Source organism: Mus caroli, unplaced genomic scaffold (genome assembly GCF_978045245.1).
Source record: "Mus caroli unplaced genomic scaffold, Mus_caroli_1 scaffold_11, whole genome shotgun sequence".
Lineage (NCBI taxonomy): Eukaryota > Metazoa > Chordata > Mammalia > Rodentia > Muridae > Mus > Mus caroli.
In genome coordinates, this window is record NW_028227266.1 from 64,656,481 (window position 1) to 64,683,224 (window position 26,744).

Consider the following 26,744-nt stretch of genomic DNA (forward strand, 5'->3'; position numbering starts at 1 on the left):
AGAATGTAAGTCTTTATTTAAAAAAAAAAAAAAAAGTCCGGGCATGGTGGCGCACGCCTTTAATCCCAGCACTTGGGAGGCAGAGGCAGGCGGATTTCTGAGTTCGAGGCCAGCCTGGTCTACAAAGTGAGTTCCAGGACAGCCAGGACTACACAGAGAAACCCTGTCTCAAAAAAACAAAACAAAACAAAACAAAACAAAACCCAAAAACCTTAGAGGCTGGAGAGATGGCTCAGTGGTTAAGAGCACTGACTGCTCTTCCAGGGGTCCTGAGTTCAGTTTCCCAACAACCACAGTTGTCTTAGTCAGGGTTTCTATTCTGCACAAACATCATGACCTGGGGAGGAAAGGGTTTATTCAGCTCACATTTCCACATTGCTGTTCATCACTGAAAGAAGTCAGGACTGGAACTCAAGCAGGTCAGGAAGCAGGAGCTGATGCAGAGGCCATGGAGGGATGTTCTTTACTGGCGTGCTTCCCCTGACTTGCTCAGCCTGCTCTCTTACAGAACCAAGACTACCAACCCGGAGATGGTCCCACCCACAAGGGGCCTTTCCCCCTTGATCACTAATTGAGAAAATGCCTTACAGTTGGATCTCATGGAGGCATTTCCTCAACTGTAGCTCCTTTCTCTGTGATAACTCCAGCTGTGTCAAGTTAACACAAAACCAGCCAGTACAGCAGTGGCTCACAACCATCTGTAATGAGATCCCATTCACTCTTCTGCTGTGTGTCTGCAGACAGCTACAGTGTGCTCATATAAATAAAAATAAATAAATCTTTAAAAAAAAAAAAAAACTTAGTCTGGGTATAGTGGTGCATGCCTTTAATCCCAGCACTAGGGAGGCAGAAGCTGATGGATCTCTGTGAGTTCAAGGCTAGCTTAATCTATATAGTAAGTTTAAGGATGTCCAAAGCTACATAGAGAGACTCTGTCTCAAAAAACAAAGCAAAAACTAACAACAATCAAAACCCCAAGACCTTTTTCTTATCCCTTAAGGAGGCATTTTACTGAAACTTGAGCTGATAGTAGCCCCAGCAATCCTGTTCTTTATCCTTGACAAAGCTGTGGTTACTGTGAGTTTGAGGCCAGCCTGGTCTACAAAGTGGATTTCCCATTAGTCTAGACTACTGTTAAACTACCACCATCTACTCTCCCCAAACACACACAACACACACACACACACCATTGTGTCTCAGAAACCATGCTGGGCATATGAACTCATTCCGATGCTTCAACAACAAGTACTCGTACCTGTTTGGTTTTTAAACAAGACTGTAGCCCACAGTGACCTCAGACTTCCGGCAGTCCTCCTCTCTCCACTTTTGAATAGATGGAGCTATAGGTATGAGCCACCTATAAAGTTTCAATATAAGCCCTAGTTTTTTGTTTTTTGTTTTTTTTTTTTTGGTTTTTTTCGAGACAGGGTTTCTCTGTGTAGCCTTGGCTGTCCTGGAACTCACTCTGTAGACCAGGCTGGCCTCGAACTCAGAAATCCGCCTGCCTCTGCCTCCCGAGTGCTGGGATTAAAGGCGTGCGCCACCACGCCCGTCTTAAGTCCTAGTTTTATATCCAAATTTTATTGTAGACTTTGCTTCACAGTTAGACAACTTAGGGGGTTTTCCTTAATATAATACTTAATAATATAACTTTATACTTAATATAATGTTAAGTGTAATTAACATTATACTTAATATAATACTTAATACTATAAGCAAGCTACCAAAACTTTCAGGTGCTTTTATTTCAGTTCTCAGCCTGGTGTACATTTAAAACATCTCTGCTTAGTTATTCTTCAGAGTGCATTTTGGAATCTTTTTAGGTAGCAACAGCTTCAATGCTAGATAAGCAATTAATGTTGATATGGTCGTTTTAACCCAAATTAAATGTATGATAATTAGCTGTGGTGTTGTAACCATACTTCCTGTGCTATACAACTTGATATATGTGTGTGTGAGACATATGGCTTACAGGATTTACAAGAAAATGCTCTTGCTAAATGGAAAGGCTATTTCTGGAAAGATACTTAGGATGATGTGACATAATCTTGCACTTTAGGTTTGCTGAGGATTTAACCTATGATTAAACTGTTCCTTTTCCTTTGGCTGATTTAATGGGAGGCCTCACTTATGAATGCATTATTTCCAGAGCAGATAAAAGATTATAAAGCTAGCCTGATGTGGTGGTTTTTAAGCCTGACATCCCAGTACTAGAGAGACAAAAATAGGAGGATTATTTCAAGTTCAAGGTCAGCGCAGGCCAGAGTGAGTTGGTTAGCCTAGGTTACAGTAAAATCCTGCACCCCTCAGGGAGAGAGAGACAAGACAGAGAGAGAGAAGAAGGAGGAGGAAGAGGAGGAGCTGGCGGGAGGGGAGAGAGAGAGGGAGGAGGAGAAGGAGGAGGAGGAACAGTGATTATAAAACGACCTTAGTTTTTGACATGGTGTAATAAGAAAATCTAGTGCATATTTCTTTGCTCAGTTTTGCCATCCTTTCTCTCGTAAGTAGTCACAGGAAGTGCCTTCTTTACCGTGTGTATAGCCTGTATTGCATTTACACTGTCCTTACTCCCAGTCTTATTAAAGAATTCTACAACATAATGTTAATTTAAATTGCATTAAGCAGTAAATTGGAGATTGCTCTACAAAAAAAAGTGAAAGATTCAGAATTTTTACTTGCATTCATCCCAGAGGTGGGTAAAACATTATTGTAATCTCTATACAAAGAGCCTTGGAGGTCTATAGCTACTATATGGGCAGCCATGCAAATACATAGGCAAATCTTTGTACAGACAGTTCTATTAAATTACAGCTACATCTCCCGAAGACACTTTTCTACTTGGTAGTCCATTTCTTGTAATAACCTAAAAACCTTGGGATAGAAGGCTATTCTCATCACTAGGAAGCCTTTTAAATAACCTCTATTATTCCTTTAAAAGGTGTTGTGTCCCCGCTGAAGCTGGATTTGGTGACACACCTGCAGTGCCAACAGTCTGTGTGTTAAGGCGGGAAGAGAGCAAGCTTGAGGCTGGTCTTAACTGTTTATAGTGATACACGGTCTCAAATGAATAGAGTTCAGTTGCTCTAATCTGAAATAACTGTAGAAACAGGTTTGTTTGTATTTTCTGAGTCCTGGTAATAGATTAGTCATAAAACAAAGCAATGCGTTATATTTCTCCTCTCCAGGTGCAGTTTCTAGTTGGGGCTACATAGCACTTAGAGTGTTGTTTGCTTCTGCTCAACTCCTAGAAATTCTAATTCAGAAGGTGTGAAGCAAAGTCACTTCATCTGATTCTGTTTTAAGTTTTAGAGATGTTTCAGGTGAACATTGTTCTAGTTGCATGACACTCGTAGCTTACATTTTAATTGTTACTCCACATGGAATCTAAGTTTAATTCACACTGATTTTGTAGCTTTACAAAGATGAGCCTAGAAGGTAGCTAGAAGGAAATAATAGTCATAATTTAGATTTAAAGAGGAACTAGTTTAAATTCTTCTATATTGGGAAAGATTAAAAAAAAATCCAATCTACAGAGAGAGGCAAAGGAATGTGCTAGAAGTATAGAAGCAGATACTAGATTCAAGACCTCTTGACTTGAACGCTCTCTACACTAGTTCCTTGGAACTAGTACCTCCCTAGAAATGCTGTACAACTAAGCAGTGGCCTGCAGATGATGGCAAACATCTCTACATGCACATGGAGGCCTTCTGAAGTCTCACACAGCACACAGGAACTCCTCATGCTATGAAGTTTGTATACAGAATTTATTACTGACATTATAGTAAAAATTATAAGCATTACCCAAAAATGCTTTTGTAAGTTTTTAGTAAATATGGAGAAAAAGACAATTCAGTTTAAACCCTGTTTCTATTTGGAGACAGAATAAAATTAACTCCAGAATTATGAGGAGCCGAGAGTACCTTATTAGATGATACAGACTATCATGAACTCACTGAAATACTTACACATGGTTTAAGGGTCTAAAGAGAACAAGACAGATTGATACAGTACATGGAAAAGCTAAGCATACACCCTTTGTAGCAATGAGTCACAGTATCTACAGATATATAAGGCCTTCCTTGAGGAAAAGGATAGTTAAATATGTGTTGCTTCCGCCTGTGTTTCATCCATGGAAATTAGAAAAGAATGGAGGCTGGAGAGACAAGACAGTTCAGCCGGGAAGAGCACTTCTTCCTCTTCTAGAGGACTGTGGTTCAGTTCTCAGCATCCCCATCTCACAATTACCTGTTACTCCAGTCCCAGAGGATCTGATGCACTCTTCTAGCCTCCATGGGCACCAATACATGCATGACATATATACACACGTACACATAAATTTTTTTTTTTTTTTTTGGCTGTGAGCCTAACTCTTAACAGCTGAACCATCAACCGAGCCCCAGAAATAACTCTTTAAAAAAATAAAAAGATGGATGCCAGGCATGGTGGCACACTCTGGAGGCAGAGGCAGGTAGGTTTCTGGGTTTGAGGACAGCCTGGTTTACAACAGATCAAGTTCTAGGACAGCCAGGGCTAAACAGGGAAACCTGTCTCTAAAAAACTAAAATAAATAAATAGATAGATAAAATTATATTTTCTTAAACTTTGAAGGAGAGGCAGTAGTAAGCGACACCATGCATAACTGTAGACTAATGTACACATACCTGTGAGATGGGAATGTTGCTGCTACATAAGATGAAGATGAAGTCATTTATTAGATGTTTTGTATCTACTGTTTTGTTTTTTATTTTGGTTTTTTGTTTTTGTTTTTCGAGACAGGGTTTCTCTGTATAGCCCTGGCTGTCCTGGAACTCACTCTTGTAGACCAGGCTGGCCTCAAACTCAGAAATCCCCCTGTGTCTGCCTCCCAAGTGCTGGAATTAACGGCGTCGTGTGCCACCGCTGCCCGCCGAATCTACTGTTCTTATGGTGTCATTTTAGAAGCATTTATTGAATACCTTGTTTTTATGATTCACTGTAAAGAATTAATTCACAAATTGCTGTTTAGTCAAGAAAACCTGGATTTTTAGCTTCACATATGAATTTCAAATTTGGGAAAACTGAGACATTTTAGATTTTAGTTTCTCCCTTTCCTTTCATAATTACTTAACAACAACAAATGCCAAGTGTCTGCTGTTTCCTAGATGAGAAAAAGAAACCCCTACAGAGATTTTGTGTGAAAAGAAAACCAGTTGTGCTGGCCTAGGGCCAGGCTGCACCTCTTTGACCTTGCCTCTCAGTCTGACTCTCCAGGGGGCAGCAGTTACCAACAACTCTTTTTGGCTTTAGCAGTGAGCCCAGGGAGTGCTAATGAAACTAGGCGGATGTACCAAGGTTTGTTAGCTTGTATTTGAGCTCGGTGAGGCTCCCTTTGAACCTTTTATGATGCTGCACTTTCAGGCATCCTTTGGGAGAATAGTTTACATCCTGAAGCAATAATGGATCAGAGACCATTTTCTTTTATACAGCAGTGGAAACGCCTTTGGCACTCTGGTATTAAATAACTGCTTATTTGGACATATTGTGCAATGACTTTGCCTTTTCCACACAGTAATAGTTTCCACAGAAGCTATTATACTCAGTTTAACTTTTCCAGGAGGGACTCTTGACAGGAAATTGAAATCTTACAGATTACACTTTATATTACATTCATTGCTAATGTCTTATGTTTTAGTTTTTGTGTCTCTCACTCTGTACCCCATTTGCCCCTCTGCTTTCAGGTGAAGGCCTCCCACAGGTTTATTACTTTGGACCATGTGGGAAGTACAATGCCATGGTGCTGGAACTCCTTGGCCCTAGCTTGGAAGACCTGTTTGACCTCTGTGACCGAACGTTTACTTTGAAGACGGTGTTAATGATAGCCATCCAGTTGGTAAGTAGATGTGTGGTTCCAGAAGATAAATGGATCCCTTGCCCACCTCCTTGAGGGCCCTTTAATGATGTATTAGCTGCAGTGAGATCTGGTGACTTCGGTTTTACGGGCTTAATGGCATTCTAGAAGGATCTGGCAGACTTCTGAAAGGAACTATTGCAGCTGCTGCTTTAGCTGGTTCCTGTGTATAATTTGGCCACAAAGCCTCTTGGCCAGTATGTAATATGCCAAACAGCTAAGGCAGGTTCTTAGTCACACAACTGCGAGGGTTACAGAGGGTTGACTGGGGGAAGTCAATGCATCTGCAGTGTGCTCTATTTTAAGAATTTGCACCTTGAAGCAGAACCATTCCTGTAACTGAAGTGGGGGAATATAATTTACATTAGGGAGAAAGAGGACGATTAGGTGGAGCTGTGTGAATTCAAGTAATTGCTTCAGCATCTTATTTATAGGTCTTAGGCACACAGTTATAAGCTTTTATCATGCCTTCTTTCTCTCACTGTTGAAAACTAGAAAAGACTGAAGGTACCAACCTTTATTCAAAGTCACGTAACTGAGATGTTACAGATAATATACCATATATAACATGTGGCAGATTATATATTTGTGGGCTGGCCAAGAAGCTTTACAGCCAAATGAAATACTAGTTCTACTTTGAGTAATTAGAACAGTCTCTTTGAGAAGTTTTTTAGCCCCTCAAGGGAAGATTTCAAATATTGGGTTGTTTTATTTTGTTTTGTTTTGTGGTATTATCTCACCAGTTTAGTTAGACTGGCTTTGAACTTTAGATATTCTTGCTTCTGCCTCCTGAGTGCTCGGGTGATTGTGGACCACCACCCTTCCACAGCCTGGAGGTAGATCTTAATTCACGGGAAGTCTAGTGATGGGCTCACCATCATCCTATAGCAATTTGGAAATACTTGAAAATTGACTCTGCTCAAGGATTTAAGCCTTCCTTTCTGTGCTTAGCAGAAATGCTTTATAGATAGAATTATTTAATGAAATTTGATATAATGTTACAATTACTTCCTTTGAGCTTTGGTCACTACACTGCTCATCCTCCTCCTGCTGCCAGCCAGCTGTCTAATGTCAGGCTAGCATCCATTTTACTGGGCCCCTGCTTTCTTCTTTCTGCAATACCAAGATTGGGGTTAAAGAGTCCTAAGCAACTAACAATAGAAAGTGTGGCAGGAGGTGAGGTGGCAATAGCGCCTGTCTCAGAGGACACATTTGCAAGTTACAATATATAATGTAAAAGTATTACCATCTTAGCCAAACTTAATGACCTCATTGTTTTCTCTTAATCTTAATAGTTGATATATGTTTGTAGCAAAAAGTATTTGGATGTGGGGGCTTGCTGGAGATAGATTAAGCAGTTAAAAGCAGTTATTGCTCTTGCAGAAAATCTGAATTTGTTTCCCAGACCTACATCAGATAACTAACATTGCCTGTAACTCCATTTCCAGGGAATCTGATAGCCTCTGGCCTTGTGGGCACATGCACACAATTGGTACATATAAACTCAGGAAGGCACACATACATATGCATGAGTAAAATCATAAAACAAACCTTAAAATATAGTTTTAGTTTATGTCAGTAAAGTGGGAGGTAGATAAGAGTGGATGATGTGCCGGGCACTGGTGGCGCACGCCTTTAATCCCGGCACTTGGGAGGCAGAGGCAGGTGGATTTCTGAGTTCGAGGCCAGCCTGGTCTACAGAGTGAGTTCCAGGACAGAGAAACCCTGTCACGACCCCCCCCCCCCCCCCTCCAAAAGAGTGGATGATGATGTTGTTGTTGTTGTTACTTTATTTTTTGGAGAAAAGGTCTTACTCAGTAACCCTGGCTGGCCTGGAACTTTCTTAGGTAGGCCAGGCTGGCATTGAATTCATAGATATCTATCTTGGATTAAAGGCATACACTACCACACCCAGCCAAGAGATGAGTTTTCATTTTAGTTTCAGAAACCTTATGTTGAGCCAGGGACAGTGGCATATCTATGATGACAGCTGCTTAGCAGACACAAATAAGAAGATTGCTTAAGTCCAAGAGCTCAAGGCCTAGCCTAGACAGCAGAGTGATACAGAACAATGGGAAGGAAAGACTAAAACTGGGGAGGCGGGGTGAATGTGAGGGGGGGAGTCACAGTGAAATGACTCAGCAGGTAAAGGCACTTGCCACCAAGCCTGACAAGTTAAGGTTAAGCCCTCAGTCCACATGGAGGAAAGAAGTGATCTTCTGACTGCCACACACACCTATGAATGCACTTTCATGCACACACACACCACAGTAAGTAAATAAACAAACATAATTTTTAAAAAGAAATATTTGGGCCAGGCATAGTGGCACATGTCTTTGACCCTAGCACTTGGGAGGCAGAGGCAAGCAGATCTCTGTAAGTTCCAGGACAGTCAAGCTACATAGTGAAATCCCATCTCTAACAAAAGTTTTTTGGATTCTCCCTCCCCCAGCTTGCTTATTTCAAGGTATTTCCATTATTATTTTTTCTTTCTTTTAGCTTTCTCGAATGGAGTATGTACACTCAAAGAATCTTATTTACCGAGATGTCAAACCAGAGAACTTCTTGATTGGCCGACAAGGCAATAAGAAAGAGCATGTAATACACATTATAGATTTTGGACTGGCCAAGGAATATATTGATCCTGAAACCAAAAAACACATACCTTACAGAGAGCACAAAAGTTTGACTGGAACTGCGCGATACATGTCTATCAACACACATCTAGGCAAAGGTGCGTTGAAAGGGGCAGGTTATGTGGGCATCTTCTTCCCATAACACTGACTGTGCATTACACTGTGCGTTACAACCTGTACCATCTGTTGCATCACAAGGTAAGTGGCATTTTTGTCCTTGAGAGTGGAATGGTAAGTTGGTGATGTTCTCATATATCTTAATTCTGTGTTTTCTGATGCTTCGTTCTTCAGCAGTTTGAGAGTTATTGCAAGATGATAGTAGTATTTGCATTAAGTAATGAGACTTGTATTTATTTACATGTGCATGACTCTCTGTACACATAAAAGGAGGACATCAGGCTAGGCCCTATGTTAATGAAGGGGTTTCACTAAACATGGGTGCTGGGACTGGAGAGATGGCTCACCAGTTAAGAGCACTAGCTGCTCTTCCAGGAGACCAGGTTTGGAGGTTTGGTTCTCAGCACCCACATGTCAGCTCATAACCAGCTGTAGCTTTAGTTCCAAGGAAGGAATCTGATCTATTCTGTTGGGACCAGGAACACATGTGGTACACAGACATACATGCAGGTAAAACGTGATGTGGATAGTATGATTAGCCCAGTGGGTTATCCCTCATGGCAATTATCTTTATTATTCTATAAAGTATGTTTTGAGCATCTACCCTGTATGACAGTAGAGCACTTCCTCTTGTTGGTGCTCTGCCATCGCCACTAGAATTATCTCCAAAGTTAGGCTTCCTGAGCCCAAGTGTTCTTCAGGTCAAATCTAATATGCCTTACCATTATGTTTGTTCTCCATTTCTCTACATAGTGTAGCGCTTTCTCTCTCTCTCTCTCTCTCATATGGTGTATGTGTGTGTTTCAAGACAGGGTTTCACTATGTAGCCTTGAACTCAGAGATCTGGATACCTCTAACTCTCAAATTCTGCAACTAAAGACATGTGCCCCTGTGTTGATAAAAATTTTTGTAATTGGGTTAGTAGCACACACCTTTAATTTCAGCACTCTAGAGGCATAGGCAGATGGGTCCCTGAGTTTGAAACCAACCTCATCTCCATAGCAAGTTATAGGCCAATTGAGATTACCTAGTGAGACCATGTCTCAAACAAAACATAACTCATAAACTCTATCTCAGGTATCACACTAGAGAAGTGTCCCTGGGAGTTCTAATGTTGTTGGCTTTAAAATGTGTTATATTTTTTAAGTTGTAATGAGGGAGGGAGACCCTGGGAAATATATTGTCAAATAACTCAGAGAAGTGCTCTTCACTTTGTAATGGAAGTTAGCAAAGGAAAAGGTGTTCTACCTGGCACTACATCAGATGAGCTATCTCCCATTGATTAAAACATCCCAGCCCAGGTTTAAAACCATTATTTAATGGCTAAAATTAGAGAACACTCTTTCTCTGAACAAAATATGATTAGCCTAAAATTGGGGTGTTGTGCCTGTAAAGCAAACACATTTTTCTTATAACCTGAAGGGGGCCTCCACCATGTTGAAGATATTTGTGTCTTGTTCATTTCCTAGTAGTGAAACCCTTCTTTGAAAACAACAACAAACCCACTGTGAAGAGTGAGGAGGGCCTACCTATTGCATTACAGTGCAGACTATCCAGAGTACAGAGACAGCACGTGCTGGTTTTCATTTACATTTTAAGACCTACCTGCAGACAAACAGAGAAATGAAGATTTAAGACCTAATAAATAGTTTAATATTGATTATTTTAAATTTTTGGAGCTCAGCCAGGCGTGGTGGTGCACGCCTTTAATCCCAGCACTTGGGAGACAGAGGCAGGCGGATTTATGAGTTCCAGGCCAGCCTGGTCTACAGGGTGAGTTCCAGGACAGCCAGGATACACAGAGAAACACTGTCTTGAAAAACCAAAAATAAAATAAAGTAAAAATAGATAAAAATAAATTTTTAGAGCTCAAAAATGATTTTTCAAATTACCTAAAATGGCCACATTATTTTCATATAAGAAACTGAGGCCCAATGTAGGTGGCTTGGCTGCGTTTTCACTTTACTAGATGGAGTTAATATGAGTTAATAGGAACAGTGACCACAGACCTAGGTCTCACACCTAGTTTAGGTTTCATAGTTTCTCTGTTCTGTGTCCCAGAGCAATGCTTCCCCTCCCCCCGCCCTCAGGACTTACAGAGCTACGTCGTGTGTGTGTGTGTGTGTGTGTGTGTGTGTGTGTGTGTGTGTGTGTGTGTTTGAAAATTGTAAATCTGTGGAGAGCTCGCCCTCTAGTGCTCACTTAGCTACAATTGAAGCATTTGCTTAGGGAATTTTTTATTCTCCCCAGGCTTCCTGTTACATATAGGAAACAGATGTAAAGCAGAGGTGTGATGCTGTGTGGGAAACTCTCCTGCTGTGCTTCCCTTTCTGTCTGCTCACCTCACATACTCTGCTCCTCTCCTTATTTCCTATGCTCTGTTAACAAACTTTTTGTCTGACTACTTGTTTTCAATCCTGTAACATTTTATTGCAAATTTCAGACACCTCACGTAGGCCAAACTGTCTGGAGAGCTTATGTTTTCTTACATCCTTTTAAACGCTTTTCCCCTCCTTTTATTCTTAGTGATTTTTAATCCAGGACCTGTTCATTCAAGGAAGACCCTTCACAAAATTATGCCCCAGTCATGGGTGTATCCTTTTTTTTAATTAGAAACTGCCTTTTCAAAACCCTTTTTGTCAGGCATAGTGGCCCACTTCTGTATTCTCAGCATTGTATAGACAGAAGGCAGGAGGATCACCAGGAGCTTCATAGTGAATTCCAGGCTAGCCTGGGCTACCAAATGAGACATCATCCTCAAAAACAAAACAAAACAAAAAGTTAAGGAAAGTCCCCCTTCTGTCACAGTACTGTTTATAAAGTTGCCTTTGCAGACGGGGGCACCCTCAAATGAAGAAGGTGAGCTGGAAGGTGTATGATGTAGGAACTGTTTAGAGGGCAACTATGAAGTAGTAGCAAGGTACAGTGATATGCGCAGGTGACAGTGACAGAATGAAAGCTTTTAAGTTGAAGCAGTTCATCTACTCTGTAGAGTACTGTTCAATTTTATGTTGTTAAAATATTTCTTGTTTATTTGACGTGTGTGTGTGTGTGTGTGTGTGTGTGTGTGTGTGTGTGTGTAAATCTATATTACTAGCCCTCTAACTCCTGGACCTCTTCCAACAATGCTCCTCTCAACCTTCATCTTTTCCTTTTCTTCCTCCTCCTCCTCTTCTGAATAACCCACTGAGTCTAGTTAGTGCTGCCTTCAAGAGCATAAGCCATATCCTGGAAATAAAATGACTTCCTCTTCCTCTACCAACCATCAGTTGTCAGTCACTCCTCAGCTGAGCCTCAGGAGCATCCCCCACCCACACTGGAGTTATTGGCTGGCTGCTGTAATTTGATGAGTGCAGTGGCCATGTCCTGTCCCAAAGACTGTTGTTTATATAGCACTCTTTTCCACCCTCAGCCTTTACGTTCTTCCCACACCTCCTTCTGTGATGGCCCTTGAGCTTTGCTGGAGGGTAGAGATAGCCCATTAGGGGAAGCACTCAGCAGTTTGGAGTCTCTCAGAAACTTTTCTGGCAAAAGTGGAGAACAGCACTAATATATGGGTCTAAACATAAATATTTAGTAGGCAGCTTGACGTGTCTTTAAGTAAAAAAACAATAGTAGGTTTCCCACTTAGGGCCCGTTTCCAAAGAGCATGACACTTTGACCAGGTTTACAGTATCACTACTCATTCCTTCTTGTGCAAGTTTCCCATAATTTGAGGCAGCAATTATGTTATGTTGTGCTGTATTTTTAGTCTGTCACTTTCCCAGCCTAGATGACAATCTTGGATTTTACTTTGAGTTCAAAAGATTAGAATCAAGTTGAAAGCGATAACTTAGCAAAGTGGTGGGACACAGTCCTGTAATTCCAACACTTGGGAAGCTGAGGTACAAGGATCATGAGTTTTAGGCCAGCCTGTCTTAAATAAGATACGTTCAAGGTAGTCTCTTAATTCTCTTTATGTGTATACACACACACACACACATCCCTGATTCTCAGCCAGGGTATCATTTAGTCCAAGCTGGCCTTGAACTCACCAAGATCATCTGCCTCTGCCTCTTTAGTGCTAGGGTTAAAGATGTACACCGCCAAGCCCAGCTGTAATCTCTTTTGGCGAAGCTCTAAACTTGGCTAAAACAAAAAGTAAATACAAATCATGCCTGTACTTTGAACACTTGAGAAGTGGAGACAGGATGATCATCCTGAAGTACATAGCAGATTTGAGACTGTCTTGTGCTACATTAAAGTCTAGCTCTGTAAAACAAGAACAATAAATAATAAATGCCTTGATGAGCCATAACTGTCAAGTTCAAAGTAGATGCATATACTAGTTAATATTCAGTGTTGACATCCAAAGATTTTGTCAACTATTCCATAGTTACTAATTTATCTTCCTATTTCAAAGGAGAGAAAAGCTAGAAACATAGTCAAGTTCCAAAGACTGCAGCTTGTTTTGTGTTTGCATAGAGGACACTTTAATGTTAAACCAAAGACCGCAGCTTGTATTGTGTTTGCATAGAGGACACTTTAATGTTAACCCTTTCTAGTTGTAAGGAGATTGTGGAACACTTGGTTCAAGTTAACCAAGACGTGATAGATTGTTCTTTGCTGACTCGAAACCAAAGTGTTGCTGGCCGGTGGTGGCGCACACCTTTAACCCCAGCACTTGGGAGGCAGAGGCAGGCAGATTTCTGAGTTCAAGACCAGCCTGGTCTACAGAGTGAGTTCCAGGACAGCCAGGGCTACACAGAGAAACCCTGTCTCAGGAAAAAAAAAAAAAAAAGAAGAAGAAGAAGAAACTAAAGTGTTCATTTTTGTGATGAGTTAAAATTGCTAAACATGTGGGGGGAGGGGTGATGGTGCTTGCCTTTAACCCCAGGGCAGGCAGATCTTTGTGAGTTCGAGGCCAGCCTGGTGTATACAATGACAGATAGCCAGAGCTCCACAGAGAAACCCTGTCTTGGGAAAAACTTTGCTAACATGTATACTAGGTATTCTGCACCTTGTATCTGTGGGCCTAGTCCAAGTGGACTGTTTTAAAGTAGCTTCTGCTGTGCAGACTGCTGCCTAGTTTTCCCTGTGATAACCAAACTAAACAAGTCCTGTTTGTTTATGTATAATCCCATGCTCCTGCAGGTGACAGTGTTGAATCCGGAGTGCTTTGCCCAGGAGCTAGCATTGGGTCTTGGTTGGAATTTAGATTTTACTCTTCTCTTGCTCTTTACTTGGTAGTAGCAAAGGATGGCCACCTATTGTTTTTCAATTTTAATCTAAAATATTATTCCTGGTTCAAGTGTACAAAGATTAGTAAGCAGAGCCTTTCTAGAGCAGAAGGGCTTCGAGAGGGATTGTTTGGTTTTAAAGCTCTTTCTGCTTTAATAACTGCAAACATAATGTGTGTGATCTGTCTTCCCTCCTAGAGCAAAGCCGGCGAGATGATTTGGAAGCCTTAGGCCATATGTTCATGTACTTCCTCCGAGGCAGCCTACCCTGGCAAGGACTCAAGGTATCCTTGAAAGTGCTTTGTCTCTGCTCAGTTGATAATGAAAGGGCTGCCTAGGGTGATGTCTCTAAAAAGCACAAAGGGGAAAGTTGGTTTCCAAGATGAGAAGCAAGGCTTATGACATTAGTCCACATTGTAAAAGGTTGGTCACCTGGGCTTGGGGAGCTCTGTTTGTTCAAACATTTGGCTTCCTCAGCACCTTCCTGTCCTAACCCCTGCCTCTCTGCATTTGGCTCACCATTCTTCTTCCTCCCCTCACTCCTTCAGCCGAGGCAGTGCTGCTTTTCTCTGCGTGTTGGTGGCCCTCCTCCACATCATCACTCTCAAGGAGGAGTGTTCCCCAGCTATTGGAAATTTTTACAACAAAACGATGACAGCAGCTGCTACACATTTACCAAAAAAGCCAACAGGGTTTTTCCAGGCTCCTAAGGAGAACTAGGAAATATGTATTAATCCTACATAGATAAAGGATTCACCTTAACAAAAATAGCAGAAAAAAATTCAGGCTTCACACTAGTGTTTGTTTAAATACATTATTGAATAAATAACTTTCAAATAATAGCCATTTCTTACAAGCATAAGTTTTCGCCCCCTTTTTTTAGGTAGATGTTTCTTTAGGTAGATGTGAGTAAACTCTTTGGTTTTTCGAGGCAGGGTTTCTCTGTGTAGCCCTGGCTGTCCTGGAACTCACTCTGTAGACCAGGCTGGCCTCGAACTCAGAAATCCGCCTGCCTCTGCCTCCCCAGTGCTGGTATTAAAGGCGTGCGCCACCACGCCCGGCATAAGCTCTTAATACAGTTATAAGCATTATAATTACTCTGTGGCTGTTACTAGGAAACTTAATTTCCTAACCCTTCCCAAAGCCCTTTACATAGTCAGATAAAAGGTATATTTTTAGTTGTAATTTATTTCTTAATATGGAAAGACTCTTAATCTGTAATTTGAGGTATTAATATACTTCCTTCCTCCAGGTAGGCAAAATAATCCATTTTCCCATGCTATCTACATGACTTCTACACCCATTCATTCTTACTAATTAAACACGAGGCCTTGTACATTCTCAGCAAATGTCTTTTCTCTAAGCTACAGCCAGACCCTCCTATTCTCTAAAAAATTCTTTTCTTAAATTTTTCTCCTGTTAACTCTCACCTAGAATCGTCCAGTCCTGTGTGTCTTTTCACTGATAGTGACATGTTACATATAGCTTACACATCCTGCTTGCTTGAAACTCTGGTGGACTCTGAGACCCCATTTTGGTGTTGATAGTGGATTTAGAATCTCCCCAACTTACTTTTCCTCGCCATTACTTAATTCTGGGTGAAGCAGGCAGGTTAGAGCCTAAGGGAGTGTCACCCAAGGCCCAGGAGCCTCCTGTTTAGTCCTTATGCTGCATTGGGACTGCTCTGACCCTCCTGCACACATTTACTTGTAAGCAATCCTATTCTTTGGGTATCTTTCATTTGTCTGAAGAAGTTTTGTTTATTGGTTGGTTTCCCTTGTCGGTAAAGCTGTCTTCTGAACCCTGAGAACATTACTTAAAGGATTCTTTTCATTTCTTGTCTTTCCAGTCTTTTGAACTTGGCACTAATTTTTCTCTCCTTTGAAATAAGATAAATTACTAACAACAGAAAAGTTGACAAAAAGTTGTGACTTCACCTGAGAAAACATATTCTTTGGATGTCAATTGAATGCTAATAACATATGCATCTACTTTGACCTACCAGAAACTGGAACTGGAAACTTAGAGGGAGAAGGGCTGAATCACTTTGAACTCTTAACTGGTCATGGGAGATTTCTAAGCTGCTGCAGTTTTTAAAACACTACTGCATAATGGTTCTGTCATCTTATCCTGTCTGACCATCTCATCTGAGATTACTAAACGTATTTGCAAGTGACACTTCCTAGAGCTCAACAGAAGTTTGTAGGTATCTAAACCCAGCATGGCTTTAAAATGAGATCCACTAACAAATCCCAGGAGTTTGAGTGAGCATAACCATTGTGGCTGCAAGAGAGATGGCTCAGTGGTTTTAGAGATGTACTGCTCTTGTAGAGCACCCACGTTCATGCATTTCCTAGTACCTACGAGGTAATTCACAGCCACCTATATATAATTCCAGCTGCAGGGAACTGACTTCCTCTTCTGGCCTCCTCGGACATATATACCACGTACAGATACACACATATACACATAATTGAAAGAAACCCCAGTGTCTGAAAACATCCTTAAGCCTGTTTACTTAGTATGTTTTTCCAGGTGTTTTTATTTCTTTACTTTCTACAGGCTGATACATTAAAAGAGAGATATCAAAAAATTGGTGATACCAAAAGGAATACTCCCATCGAAGCTCTTTGTGAGAACTTTCCAGGTAGGATGCTAAAAAGATAATATACAGCCAATGTGACTGTCACTTCGAAGTAGTAATGTCACAATATCTATAAATACTAATAGATATTGGCCAGATCATTTAAATTTCTTTTTATTATTATTCAGCCTAAGGAGGTATCACTTTTATTTGGTCCATAAAGAAAATATTAGTGTCAGATAATCTGTATAGATATCTCTTGTGTGGCTCAAGAGTTTACTTACCCTTTGGGGAGGCATTCAGTTAACAGGAATGGCTTTTTACCTCTTTCTTAACAGAGGAGATGGCAACCTACCTTCGATATGTCAGGCGATTAGACTTCTTTGAAAAACCTGATTATGAGTATTTACGGACCCTCTTCACAGATCTGTTTGAACGGAAAGGCTATACCTTTGACTATGCCTATGATTGGGTTGGAAGGCCTATCGTAAGTACCCTTTAAAAAAATAAAATTTCAGACCAGTACCACCCCATCTTTTTACTTGCCAGTCCTTCTGCTTGAATCTTTGAGGAGAAATTGCTTCCACTTAATGACCATTTCCAAGTAATACTATAGGTTGCCATTCTTAGACCAATGAGTTATATGTTTTTTGGATTATGACTTGTGGGAGCTGGATGGATGGCTCAGCAGGTAAGAGTACTTGCTGTTTTTACAGAGGACCCTGGTTCAGTTCCCAGAATCCACATGGCAACTATCTATAACTCCAGGTCAAGGGGATCCATTGCCCTCTTCTGCTCTGTGTGCACCAGGCATGCATATGGTGTTCATACACATATTTAGGCAGTACCTATACACATAAAATTAAAACATGAATCTTCAAAGAATATAATGTGTATCATAGGTTACTAGAATTTGGACCTGTCTTTTGCATATTTTTTTGAGTGATTCACAACTTAGGACTATCTGTGCTATAGAAGGACTTGACTTCTGTAGGAATAGAACCCTTTCAGCACCGTAGGAAACTTGGCTTTACTGTTCTGGCCAGGAGTCCACACCATCAGTGACTGTGCTAACCGATAATGCTATAGAACTGGGTTGTTGGGGTTTTTTGGGGGTTGGGGGAATCTTTCTAAAATAGTTCTCAAATGGATTATTACATGTAAAAACAAGATGGCATGAAAGAAAAACAGTGCGGGCTGGAAAGATGGCTTAGCAGTTAAGAGCACTGATTGTTCTTCCAGATGGCCTGGGTTCATTTCCTAGCACCTGCCTGGCAGTTCGAACACAGCTGTCTGTAACTCCAGTTCTAAAGAATCCAGCACTCTTCTGGCCTCCTCTGGCATTGCAAGCATGTGGTGCACAGACACCCATACACATAAAATTGGGGGGGGGGGAGCTTTATTGTTTGTTTGTTTGTTTTTTACAGTCCAGTCATTATCCCCCCTCCTGGTCCACCCTCTAACAGTTTCTCTTCCCATTCCTCCAACCCCAACCCCGACTCCAAGAGGATGTTCCCACCCCCACGTAACCCAACCCAGCCCGCCAGGCCTCCCAACTCCCTGGGGACTTAAGTCTCTTAAGGGTTAGATGCGTCTTCTCTCACTGAGGCCAGACCAAGCAGTCTTTATATGTTTCGGAGGCCTCAGACCTGCTAGTGTATGCTGCCTGGCTGGTGGCTCAATGTCTGAGAGGTCTCAGGAGTCCAAGTTAGTTGAGACTGCTGGTCTTCCAATGGGGTCGCCCTCCTCCTCAACTTCTTCCAGCCTTTCCCCAATTCAACTATAGGGGTCCCTGACTTCAGTCTATTGTTTGGGTGTAAATATCTGTGTCTGTCTCAGCTGCTGGTTGGGCCTCTCAGAGGACAGCCATGCTAGGCTCCTGTCTGTAAGCACACCATAGTAATAGTGTCAGGCCTTGGAACCTCCCCTTCAGATGGATCCCAAATTGGGCAGGTCACTGGACCGCCTTTCCCTCAGTCTCTTCTCCATTTTTGTCCCTGCAGTTCTTTTATACATGAAGAATTCTGGGTCAGAATTTTTGACTGTGGGATGGCAACCCCATCCCTCCACTTGATGCCCTGTCTTTCTACTGGAAGTGGACTCTCCGAGTTCCCTCTCCCCACTGTTGGTCATTCCATCTAAGGTCCCTCCCTTTGAGTCCTGAGAGTCTCTCGCCTCCCAGGTCTCTGGTACCTTCTTCTAGAGGGTACCACCCTCCCTGAGGTTACATATTTCCATTTATTCTGTTGGCCCTCAGGGCTTCACACTGCCCCCCCTCCCCAATACCTGACCATATTCCCCTTTTCCCTTCCCCTCTCCATCTCCCATCCAGATCCCTCCCTCTGCCCTGCCCCCTTGGCTGACTCCTAGTCTATAAGAATTATTACGCTGCTACCCTTTCAGAGCTGTTTCATTAAGCTTACTTTCCCCATTTACCGTTTTGGGGAACATTTTTGGAGACAGGGTCTTACTCTGTAGTTTTGACTGTTTTAGCACTCTGTAGACCAGGCTGGCCTCTGCCTCCAAGTGCTGGAATTGTGTGTGCCACCACACCAACACTACCCATTTGACCTTTACTTTCATTTTTCTAGCCTACTCCAGTAGGATCAGTTCATGTAGATTCTGGTGCATCTGCAATAACTCGAGAAAGCCACACACACAGGGATCGGCCATCACAACAACAGCCTCTTAGAAATCAGGTATGTGTTAGTTTTAAGTTATTTTAATCATTTCCCTTCTTTATGGCTACTGCTAAAACCCAGATATGGAGTTCAGAAAAAAAAAAAAATAGCTGGTTTAGTATGACATTGGAACAGCTGTCAAGCTAAAGAATCTGTTGTCTGAGCTGGGTGGTGGTGGTGGTGGTGGTGCACGTCTTTAGTCCCAACTCTCAGGAGGCAGAGGCAGACAGATCTCTGTGAGCTCAAGGCCAGCCTAGTCTACAGAGTGAGTTCCAGGACAGCCAGGGCTACACAGAGAAACCCTGTCTGGAAAAAGAAAAAAGAAAAAAAAAAAAAAAACAGGTGGGCCTGACCCTGCAGGTATGTGTCATTGGCTTTTACTCTCAGCATAGGAAGAAGCAGACAGATCTCCCACCTACCCCACCCCACCCCCAAAAAGAAAGAAAAGAAAGAAAAAGAAACAAAAGAACAGACTCTGAGCCTTAGAGAGTAGTCTGGCTTTCAGGAGACCTGGTCACTTAACTGTGAATTAGGATCTAAGGTCTGAAGGACTGCTGGGTGTGCAGATAGACACAAATACCCAGGTCGATCTGGAAATTGTATAAGGTGCCTTAAAGATGTAGTTCAGGGGTAGAGCATTTTCCTGGCATGTAGAAGATCATGGTTCAGGGTCTGGCACAGCCACCAAAAAAAAGTTGTGTAGAGCCCAATATGGCAGGGCATATTTCTAATCACAGTACTTGGAAACAGTAAAATTGCTACAAGTAGAGGCAGGTGTGGAGTGCATAGCAATAGTCTTGTCTTAAAAAGCCAAAATAAGTAAGTAAATAAGTCTGCACAATTTCCTCTCTGGGGAAGGGAAAGTGAACAAAATTAATGAGAAGTGGTAATATAAAATAATAACAGAAGTAATGTTGGGAGTAGAATTCTGAGTGATATTTTTCTGAAACAGTTTTTATGAGGTTTCAGTTTTATAATAAATGGAATGTATAGGGCCATGGGATAGTTGCTGCATGCCTTTAATCACAGTGCTTTCGAAGCAGAGGAAGGTAGATCTCTGCGTCCCAGGACAGCCAGGGCTACACAGAGAAACCCTGACTCGAAAAATCAAGGAAGGAAAAAAACAAAAAGAAGAATGTATAGAAAGAGAAAAGAGATAAAAGTGAGACCATAATTATTATATCTCAGCTCATTTTTAGTAATGGTTTAAATTAGTGTATAACATAATGAGTCTCCTTAAGACTGTTTTGTGCACATGTGTTGTTGTACTTTGTTCAGCTACCCAGTCTGCCTCTCTCTCGCTCGCTCGCTCGCTGACCTCCTTCTTCTCTTCCAGTTTCTGTTTTCACACAAATACTCAGTTTTTAAACCTATATTGTCCTTGTGAGAGAGAATGGAACAATTTTGTCTCCTGCTACCGTTGCCCTATCTTGTTCCTCCCTTTAGAAGTCTCATTATTTGTTCCCACTTTCATGTTATGTATTCGACCATGCTGTGGCTTGTCAGGTATAGCCACTGGCTGGCAAACCTAATGGCCTCAGGGATAAGTACAGAGCTTTTATTTCCAAAGATCTGACAAGTAGGGGCTGGTGAGATGGCTCAGCGGTTAAGAGCACTGACTGCTCTTCCGAAGGTCCTGAGTTCGGATCCCAGCAACCACATGGTGGCTTGCAACCACCCATAATGAGATCTGGCACCCTCTGAACAGCTACAGTGTACTAATGAATAATAATAAATAAATCTTTAAAAAATTATTTAAAAAAAAATCTGACAAGTAGATAAGCCATGTAACCAGATAACTGTAGCACAAGGCAGAATAGAGAAGAATTAAAAAGTAAGACCTCTTGGAATTGATTGGTTGGCCGGTTGGTTGCTTGGTTGGTTTGTGACAAGGTCTTTTTAGACAACACTGGACACAGAGATCTGCAGAGTGCTGGGATTAAAGACATGGGCCACCATGCCTAGTCTCATTTGGAATTAGAAGGAAACATTTCTTCTAGTCAGAGCATGACATTATTTCACAGTGAGGCTGAAAAGCTCCATTTGAAATGTTCTTGGAAGAAGTGGAGATGAACAAGACAGTCCAAGCAGAAAGAGCATGACCAATAATAATTATGTATCTAATAAAGGAGCCCTAGGAATTGTGGCTACAAAATAGGAAGTTCCCAAAATGCTGGAATTAACGTCAGCAGGCAAGTGGGCTATAAAGCAGAAGTCTGATAACAAGGAAATTTGCTTTAAACCCTTCTGTTTTTAACTTGGCAGCTAGTACTGAGACCAATGAGAAAGCAGTAGCTTCTTGCTGGAGACATAGCCCAAACAATAAAGTGCTTGCTCTACAAATAGGAGGACATGGTTTTGATACTGAGCTATTAGTTAGTGGCACATGTTTATAATCTCAGGCAGGACAGGTAGAGACAAGAGGATCCCTGGTGTTCAGTGAGCAACCAGCTAGTGGAAATCATCACACTTCAGGTCCCAGTGAGAGACCATGTCCTCAAAGGCTGTCCTGCATCCACTTGTAGACATACATTACGTGTACTTGTGCTCATATAAACACAAGCACCATAAACACAAAGCATTTCAACACTGATCTGTGCATTTGGATTGGATATAGAGATTGTTCAGCCTGTACACAATCTTGTGTTCAGTCATCCACACACGTGAGTGTAAATAAATGTCCATTTCAACCCTTTACTTTCTCTTCTGGTTTTTTAAAGATTTATTTATTTAAGCCGGGCATGGTGGCGCACGCCTTTGATCCCAGCACTTGGGAGGCAGAGGCAAGCAGATTTCTGAGTTCGAGGCCAGCCTGGTCTACAAAGTGAGTTCCAGGACAGCTAGGGCTATACAGAGAAACCCTGTCTCAAAAAAAACAAAATGAAAAACAAACAAACAAACAAAAAAACCAATTTATTTATTTATTTTATATACATGAGTACACTGTAGCTGTCTTCAACCACACTAGAAGAGGGCATCAGATCCTATGACAGATGGTTGTGAGCCACCATGTGGGTGCTGGGAATTGAACTCAGGGCCTCTGGAAGAGCATTCAGTGCTCTTAACTGCCGAGCCATCTCTCCAGCCCCTCTCTTCTGTTTTAAATTATTTTTTTATTTACTTTTTGTTCTGGAGATCAAACTGAGGACAAGTGTGCTACTAGTGAGTTACATTCTTAATGCAAGCCCTCTTTTTTTTTCTTTTCGTTTTTATGTGACTTAAAACAAAAGCAAAACCAACTTTTATGGAGTAGAGTGATAGCTCAGTTAGTAGAGTGTTTGCCCTGCAAGTCTGAGGACCTGAGGAGTATCCCCAGTACACATGTGAAGAGCATACAGCACCTATGGGGAAAAAAGCAGATTGGTAATGAGGAGAGGTGACTCAGGAATTAGGAGCTCTGTTGCACTTCCAAAGGACCCAAGTTAGGTTCCTAAAACAACAGAACAGAAAAGCTGGGCATGGTGGCAGGCACACAGCTGTAATCCCAGAAATATGAAGATTGAGACAAGCAGTTCCCTAGGGCTCACTAAACAGCCAGCCTATCTTACATGATGAGTTCCAGGCCACTGAGAGACCTTTTCCTGGAATGAATGAATGAATGAGTGAATGAATGTGGGTGGCCACTGGGGAACAACACCAAGGTTGATCTCTGGCCACAGTACATGTGTACATAAATGTTTACACATGCACACACCAAAACAAAACAAGAAGAACAAAACCATCATTTATGGGAGAAGTAATTGTTTTGTGTATTTATCATAAAACCCTAAAGAATGCTAACTGGCCAGTAAATGGACTTTTTAAATGTTTTATTGGCATAGATTAGTTATACATGATGATTGGTTTTATTGTGACCTTTTCATGTGTTAGGATGTGTATTGTTCATATTTATCATTCATCTCCCTCCCCTCCTCTCTCCCACTGATCCTTTCCTCTTCTCAGCTAGTTTCTCTTTTACTTTCATACTGCTTTTTCAAAGATTTACTTACTTATGTGTATATGTGTGTGTGTGTGCTTAGATAATGTATATAATATGTACATGTACACACACATACATGATACATACACACACACCATGTATGTGCAGATGCAGGAGAAGAGGCCATTATTAGTTCTCTGTGAACTGGAGTTATAGGCAATTGTGAGCTCTCTTGAGTGAGTGCTGAACCCTTGGGGCCTCTGGAGGAGCAGCAGTGCTCTTAACTGCTAAGTCATCTCTCCAGCTACCTATCTTCTTTTGTCTTTGGTGACCATTGAGTTTAACTGGGGTTGCTTACTGAGGAATGGGCAATTTACCAATGACTACAGGGCTAAAAAAAGTGTTCCTCTCCTAGCAACTAGTAACTGCCTATAGATCCTTAAATAGGGGCAGGTCTTTGTGAGCTCCTTCTCTTGCTTTTTTTATTTTTTATTTCTAGTATGTTTGTCTTTGTGCTTTGTATGTGCCTGGTGCTGACTGAGGTCAGAGGAGGGCATTAGATTCCCTGGAACTGGAGTTGCTGACAATTGTAAGCTACCATGTGGGTGTTGGGAACTGATCTCAGGTCCTCTGCAAGTGCTCTAACTGAGATATTGTAAAGTATTTAAGTCTTGGGAAGCTGGGCACCTTTGTGGCATACACACACCTGAAACAGGAGCATTCATGAGTTTGAGGCCAGCCTGGAGTTATATAATGAGACCTAATTCTACATAATAGTGTAAGAACTTGAATACTCTATTTAAACTTTACTAAACTAATTGTGCATCTTCTAATGTTAGAAAAACATTTATTCAATTGTCTAGGCATCAGATAATGTCACTGGGTTTATAACATGGTAAAATTTTGCTAGATATCCCAGCTTTTTTTTTTTTTCCCAAGACAGGTTTTTCTGTATAGCCCTGGCTGTCCTGGAACTCACTCTCTCACTCTGTAGACCAGGCTGGCCTCAAACTCAGAAATCCCCCTGCCTCTTCTTCCAAAGTGCTGGGATTAAAGGCGTGCGCCACCACTGCCTGACCTACCACAGTCTTATTTTGGAAAACTTAACATCTGAATATCTATCAACAGAAACGGTTGGATGGGAAGCATCAAAGTAGTGTATACTCTAATCCCAGCTACACAGGTCACTAGTGGGATGATGGTATGACAGTTCAAGATCAACCTAAGCAACTTAACAAAACCCCTCAGGGAAGGGATATTTATAATAGTTTCAACTCTCTGTGGTGCTGTCAGCATGAAACCCAAACCCCACTTGTAGAAGTTACATAGTAAGCAAGTTAATACAGCTACCTCCTTATTGAACCTCTTCATCCCCCAAAGGAAATAACAGCAAATCAGACCAGAATCTTTTACAGTACTGTTACTCTCTATCCATGTGACTTGAGAGTCTGTTAATAATGGTGAGTAAATTGTAGCTTTATAGGAAATGTCTGTTAGGGCACTTACTAATGAACTTTAAACAGTTCTTATCAGTGAAATCCTTAGAGGGAAATAGTCAATATGGAGCCTTAAGCTATAGAATACACATTTATATTTACCAGCATTTACGGGATTTATAAGTTCCTTACCTAGTGTTCATGTAGAGGAACGTTACTCTATTCCAACCCCTGCTGTTACTGATATTAGCAGCAATTAAATTTTTAATTACTAATCCTTCATTACTTCCTCTTAAACTACTCATTTTCATTTTTTAAAGCTTTAGGGCTATTACACAGCTGTGAGACATGGTGGTAGTACCTCAGCCATGTGGCACAGGGCAGAAGGGACCTAATACAGACTATTGAGAACAAAAAGTCACACATAACTGATAGCAGACTAGTATGAGATCTTAAACAACAAAGCGGTAAAGAAGACACGAGGACAGCCTGAATGGCAGCAAAAATAGAAACAGTATGAAGAGTTTTAATTTTTTAGAGACCCTATTTTTGCTGAATAAATATCTGCCTTTTGCTTTCCAAAAGAAAGTAATTCACATCAGTCATTGTTTCTAATTCCAAATTAAATACTATTGACCCAAGGAATCAGAAGCTTTATTCTGTCTTTGTGTGCTTGCTTGTTCTTAACGTGTGAGTCTCCTTTAAAAAGATATTTTGGGGGCTGGAGAGATGGCTCAGTGGTGAATATCACTGACTGCTCTTCCAGAGGCTTAGATTAAGTATTCAGGCACATAGTGACTTACAACCGTTCGTGACTCCAGTTCCAGAATATCTAACCCCTTCTGCTGGTCTTCATAGGCACATGGTACACATACATACCTATAGGCACAACACTCATACATATAAAACAAATCTACAAATACTTTTAATAAGTAAAATATTTTAATTTAAAGAAAACTACTTTTCTCGTTTATTTAGATATGAAAGCATATTCCAGCCACTGTTCATCGTAGTAAACCTCTTGTTAGTCAGCTATGGTGTTTTATGCCTAAATCTCAGCACTTAGTGTGCTGAAGTAGAAGAATTGCTATGATTTCATACCACTCAGGGTCTCAAAACTGGAAGAGGAGGAGAGGAACAGCAAAAGAAGAAAAAACATGTCTCATGGACATTAATCTTGAGAGTAGAAAGCTACGAAAATGGCATCGTCTTGGTTCCTCATAGGAAGACTTTTATCTGCTCAGTTATTTAATCAATGAAATTATAAGTATAGCTGTTGCTCAATATCTTTTAACTTTTCTGAGTCTGATCTGCGTAGTGGCTGCTGAGATCACACTAGTGCGGAAGCTGAAAGGTGATTCCCAGTTTTTGGTCGGCTCCCTCTCTACTCTTGGTCAGTACAGGTTTTCTTTCAACTGCTGTGTTGGTTGGTTAGTGGAAATGAATGCAGCCATGATATTATTTCTTGGTGCTTTTGTCTCTGCAGCCGTTGTTAATGTCAGGTTGCAGGAACACTAATGTACTGGATTTTGTTGTTGCTCTCTGTTGCTTTGCCCTTCCTTCCATATCTCGCTGTCATGCTTCCTAATGCCTAAGCAGACTACATCATCAGAGCGCCGAGGAGAGTGGGAAATCCAGCCCAGCCGGCAGACCAATACCTCATACCTGACGTCTCACTTGGCCGCCGACCGCCATGGGGGTTCAGTACAGGTACTCTGTCTTCCCTGGCCTTCTTAGCCTGGCTAGTAGAATGTTGCTTGCTCTTACAGTTTGGGTCCTTTCAGATGGATGTTTACAGCAGGGGTGAGTTGCTTCTGTTTAACTGATTATCTCTGTGCTGATTATCTCTACAAAGACTTCAGTAAAAATCATTTTTTGAGATAATTCCTTTTTTTGTCATTGACATTAAAGCATCTGTGTGGTTTCTGTATTGAGTTAACCTGCCCTACTTGCCCTAATCTTGGTCTACTCATGATCTGCAAAATACCATCAAGGTAAAAGTGTGTTAGTATCTGAATTATAAAGTCCTGAAGCTTACCAGAGGTATGCCTGTGTAGCTCATCTGATGATGATAGATTATTTAACACCTCACAGCCTGGGAGTATTGATTGCAGGGATTTCCTGAGTTGATACCTAAGGAGTTGAACTGTTTCTTTTTTCCTCTCTGGAATAAATTTGGTTTTGGAAATTATTTCTGTTTTTATTTGGGCTCGCCTGAATTTTTCTTCTCTGTTTAGTACCAGGAACATCTTCTGTCTCTTCAAT

The 26,744-nt window shown here is 41.3% G+C and overlaps 1 protein-coding gene across 12 annotated transcripts in view; it reads left to right on the forward strand.

The window, feature by feature from the left end:
- The window catches only part of Csnk1g1 (casein kinase 1 gamma 1), a 130,562-nt gene that overhangs the window by 82,983 nt on the left and 20,835 nt on the right, over nucleotides 1–26,744 (forward strand). For 8 of the 12 annotated variants that reach the window (XM_029481319.2, XM_085844723.1, XM_029481318.2 and 5 more), the window contains 7 exons: nucleotides 5,718–5,869; nucleotides 8,387–8,621; nucleotides 14,058–14,143; nucleotides 16,422–16,506; nucleotides 16,782–16,930; nucleotides 19,035–19,142; nucleotides 26,079–26,189. In XM_029481319.2, the coding sequence (XP_029337179.1) occupies nucleotides 5,718–5,869; nucleotides 8,387–8,621; nucleotides 14,058–14,143; nucleotides 16,422–16,506; nucleotides 16,782–16,930; nucleotides 19,035–19,142; nucleotides 26,079–26,189 (926 nt within the window). The other 4 variants (XM_029481325.2, XM_021171465.3, XM_021171466.3 and 1 more) reach the window with 2 other exon arrangements.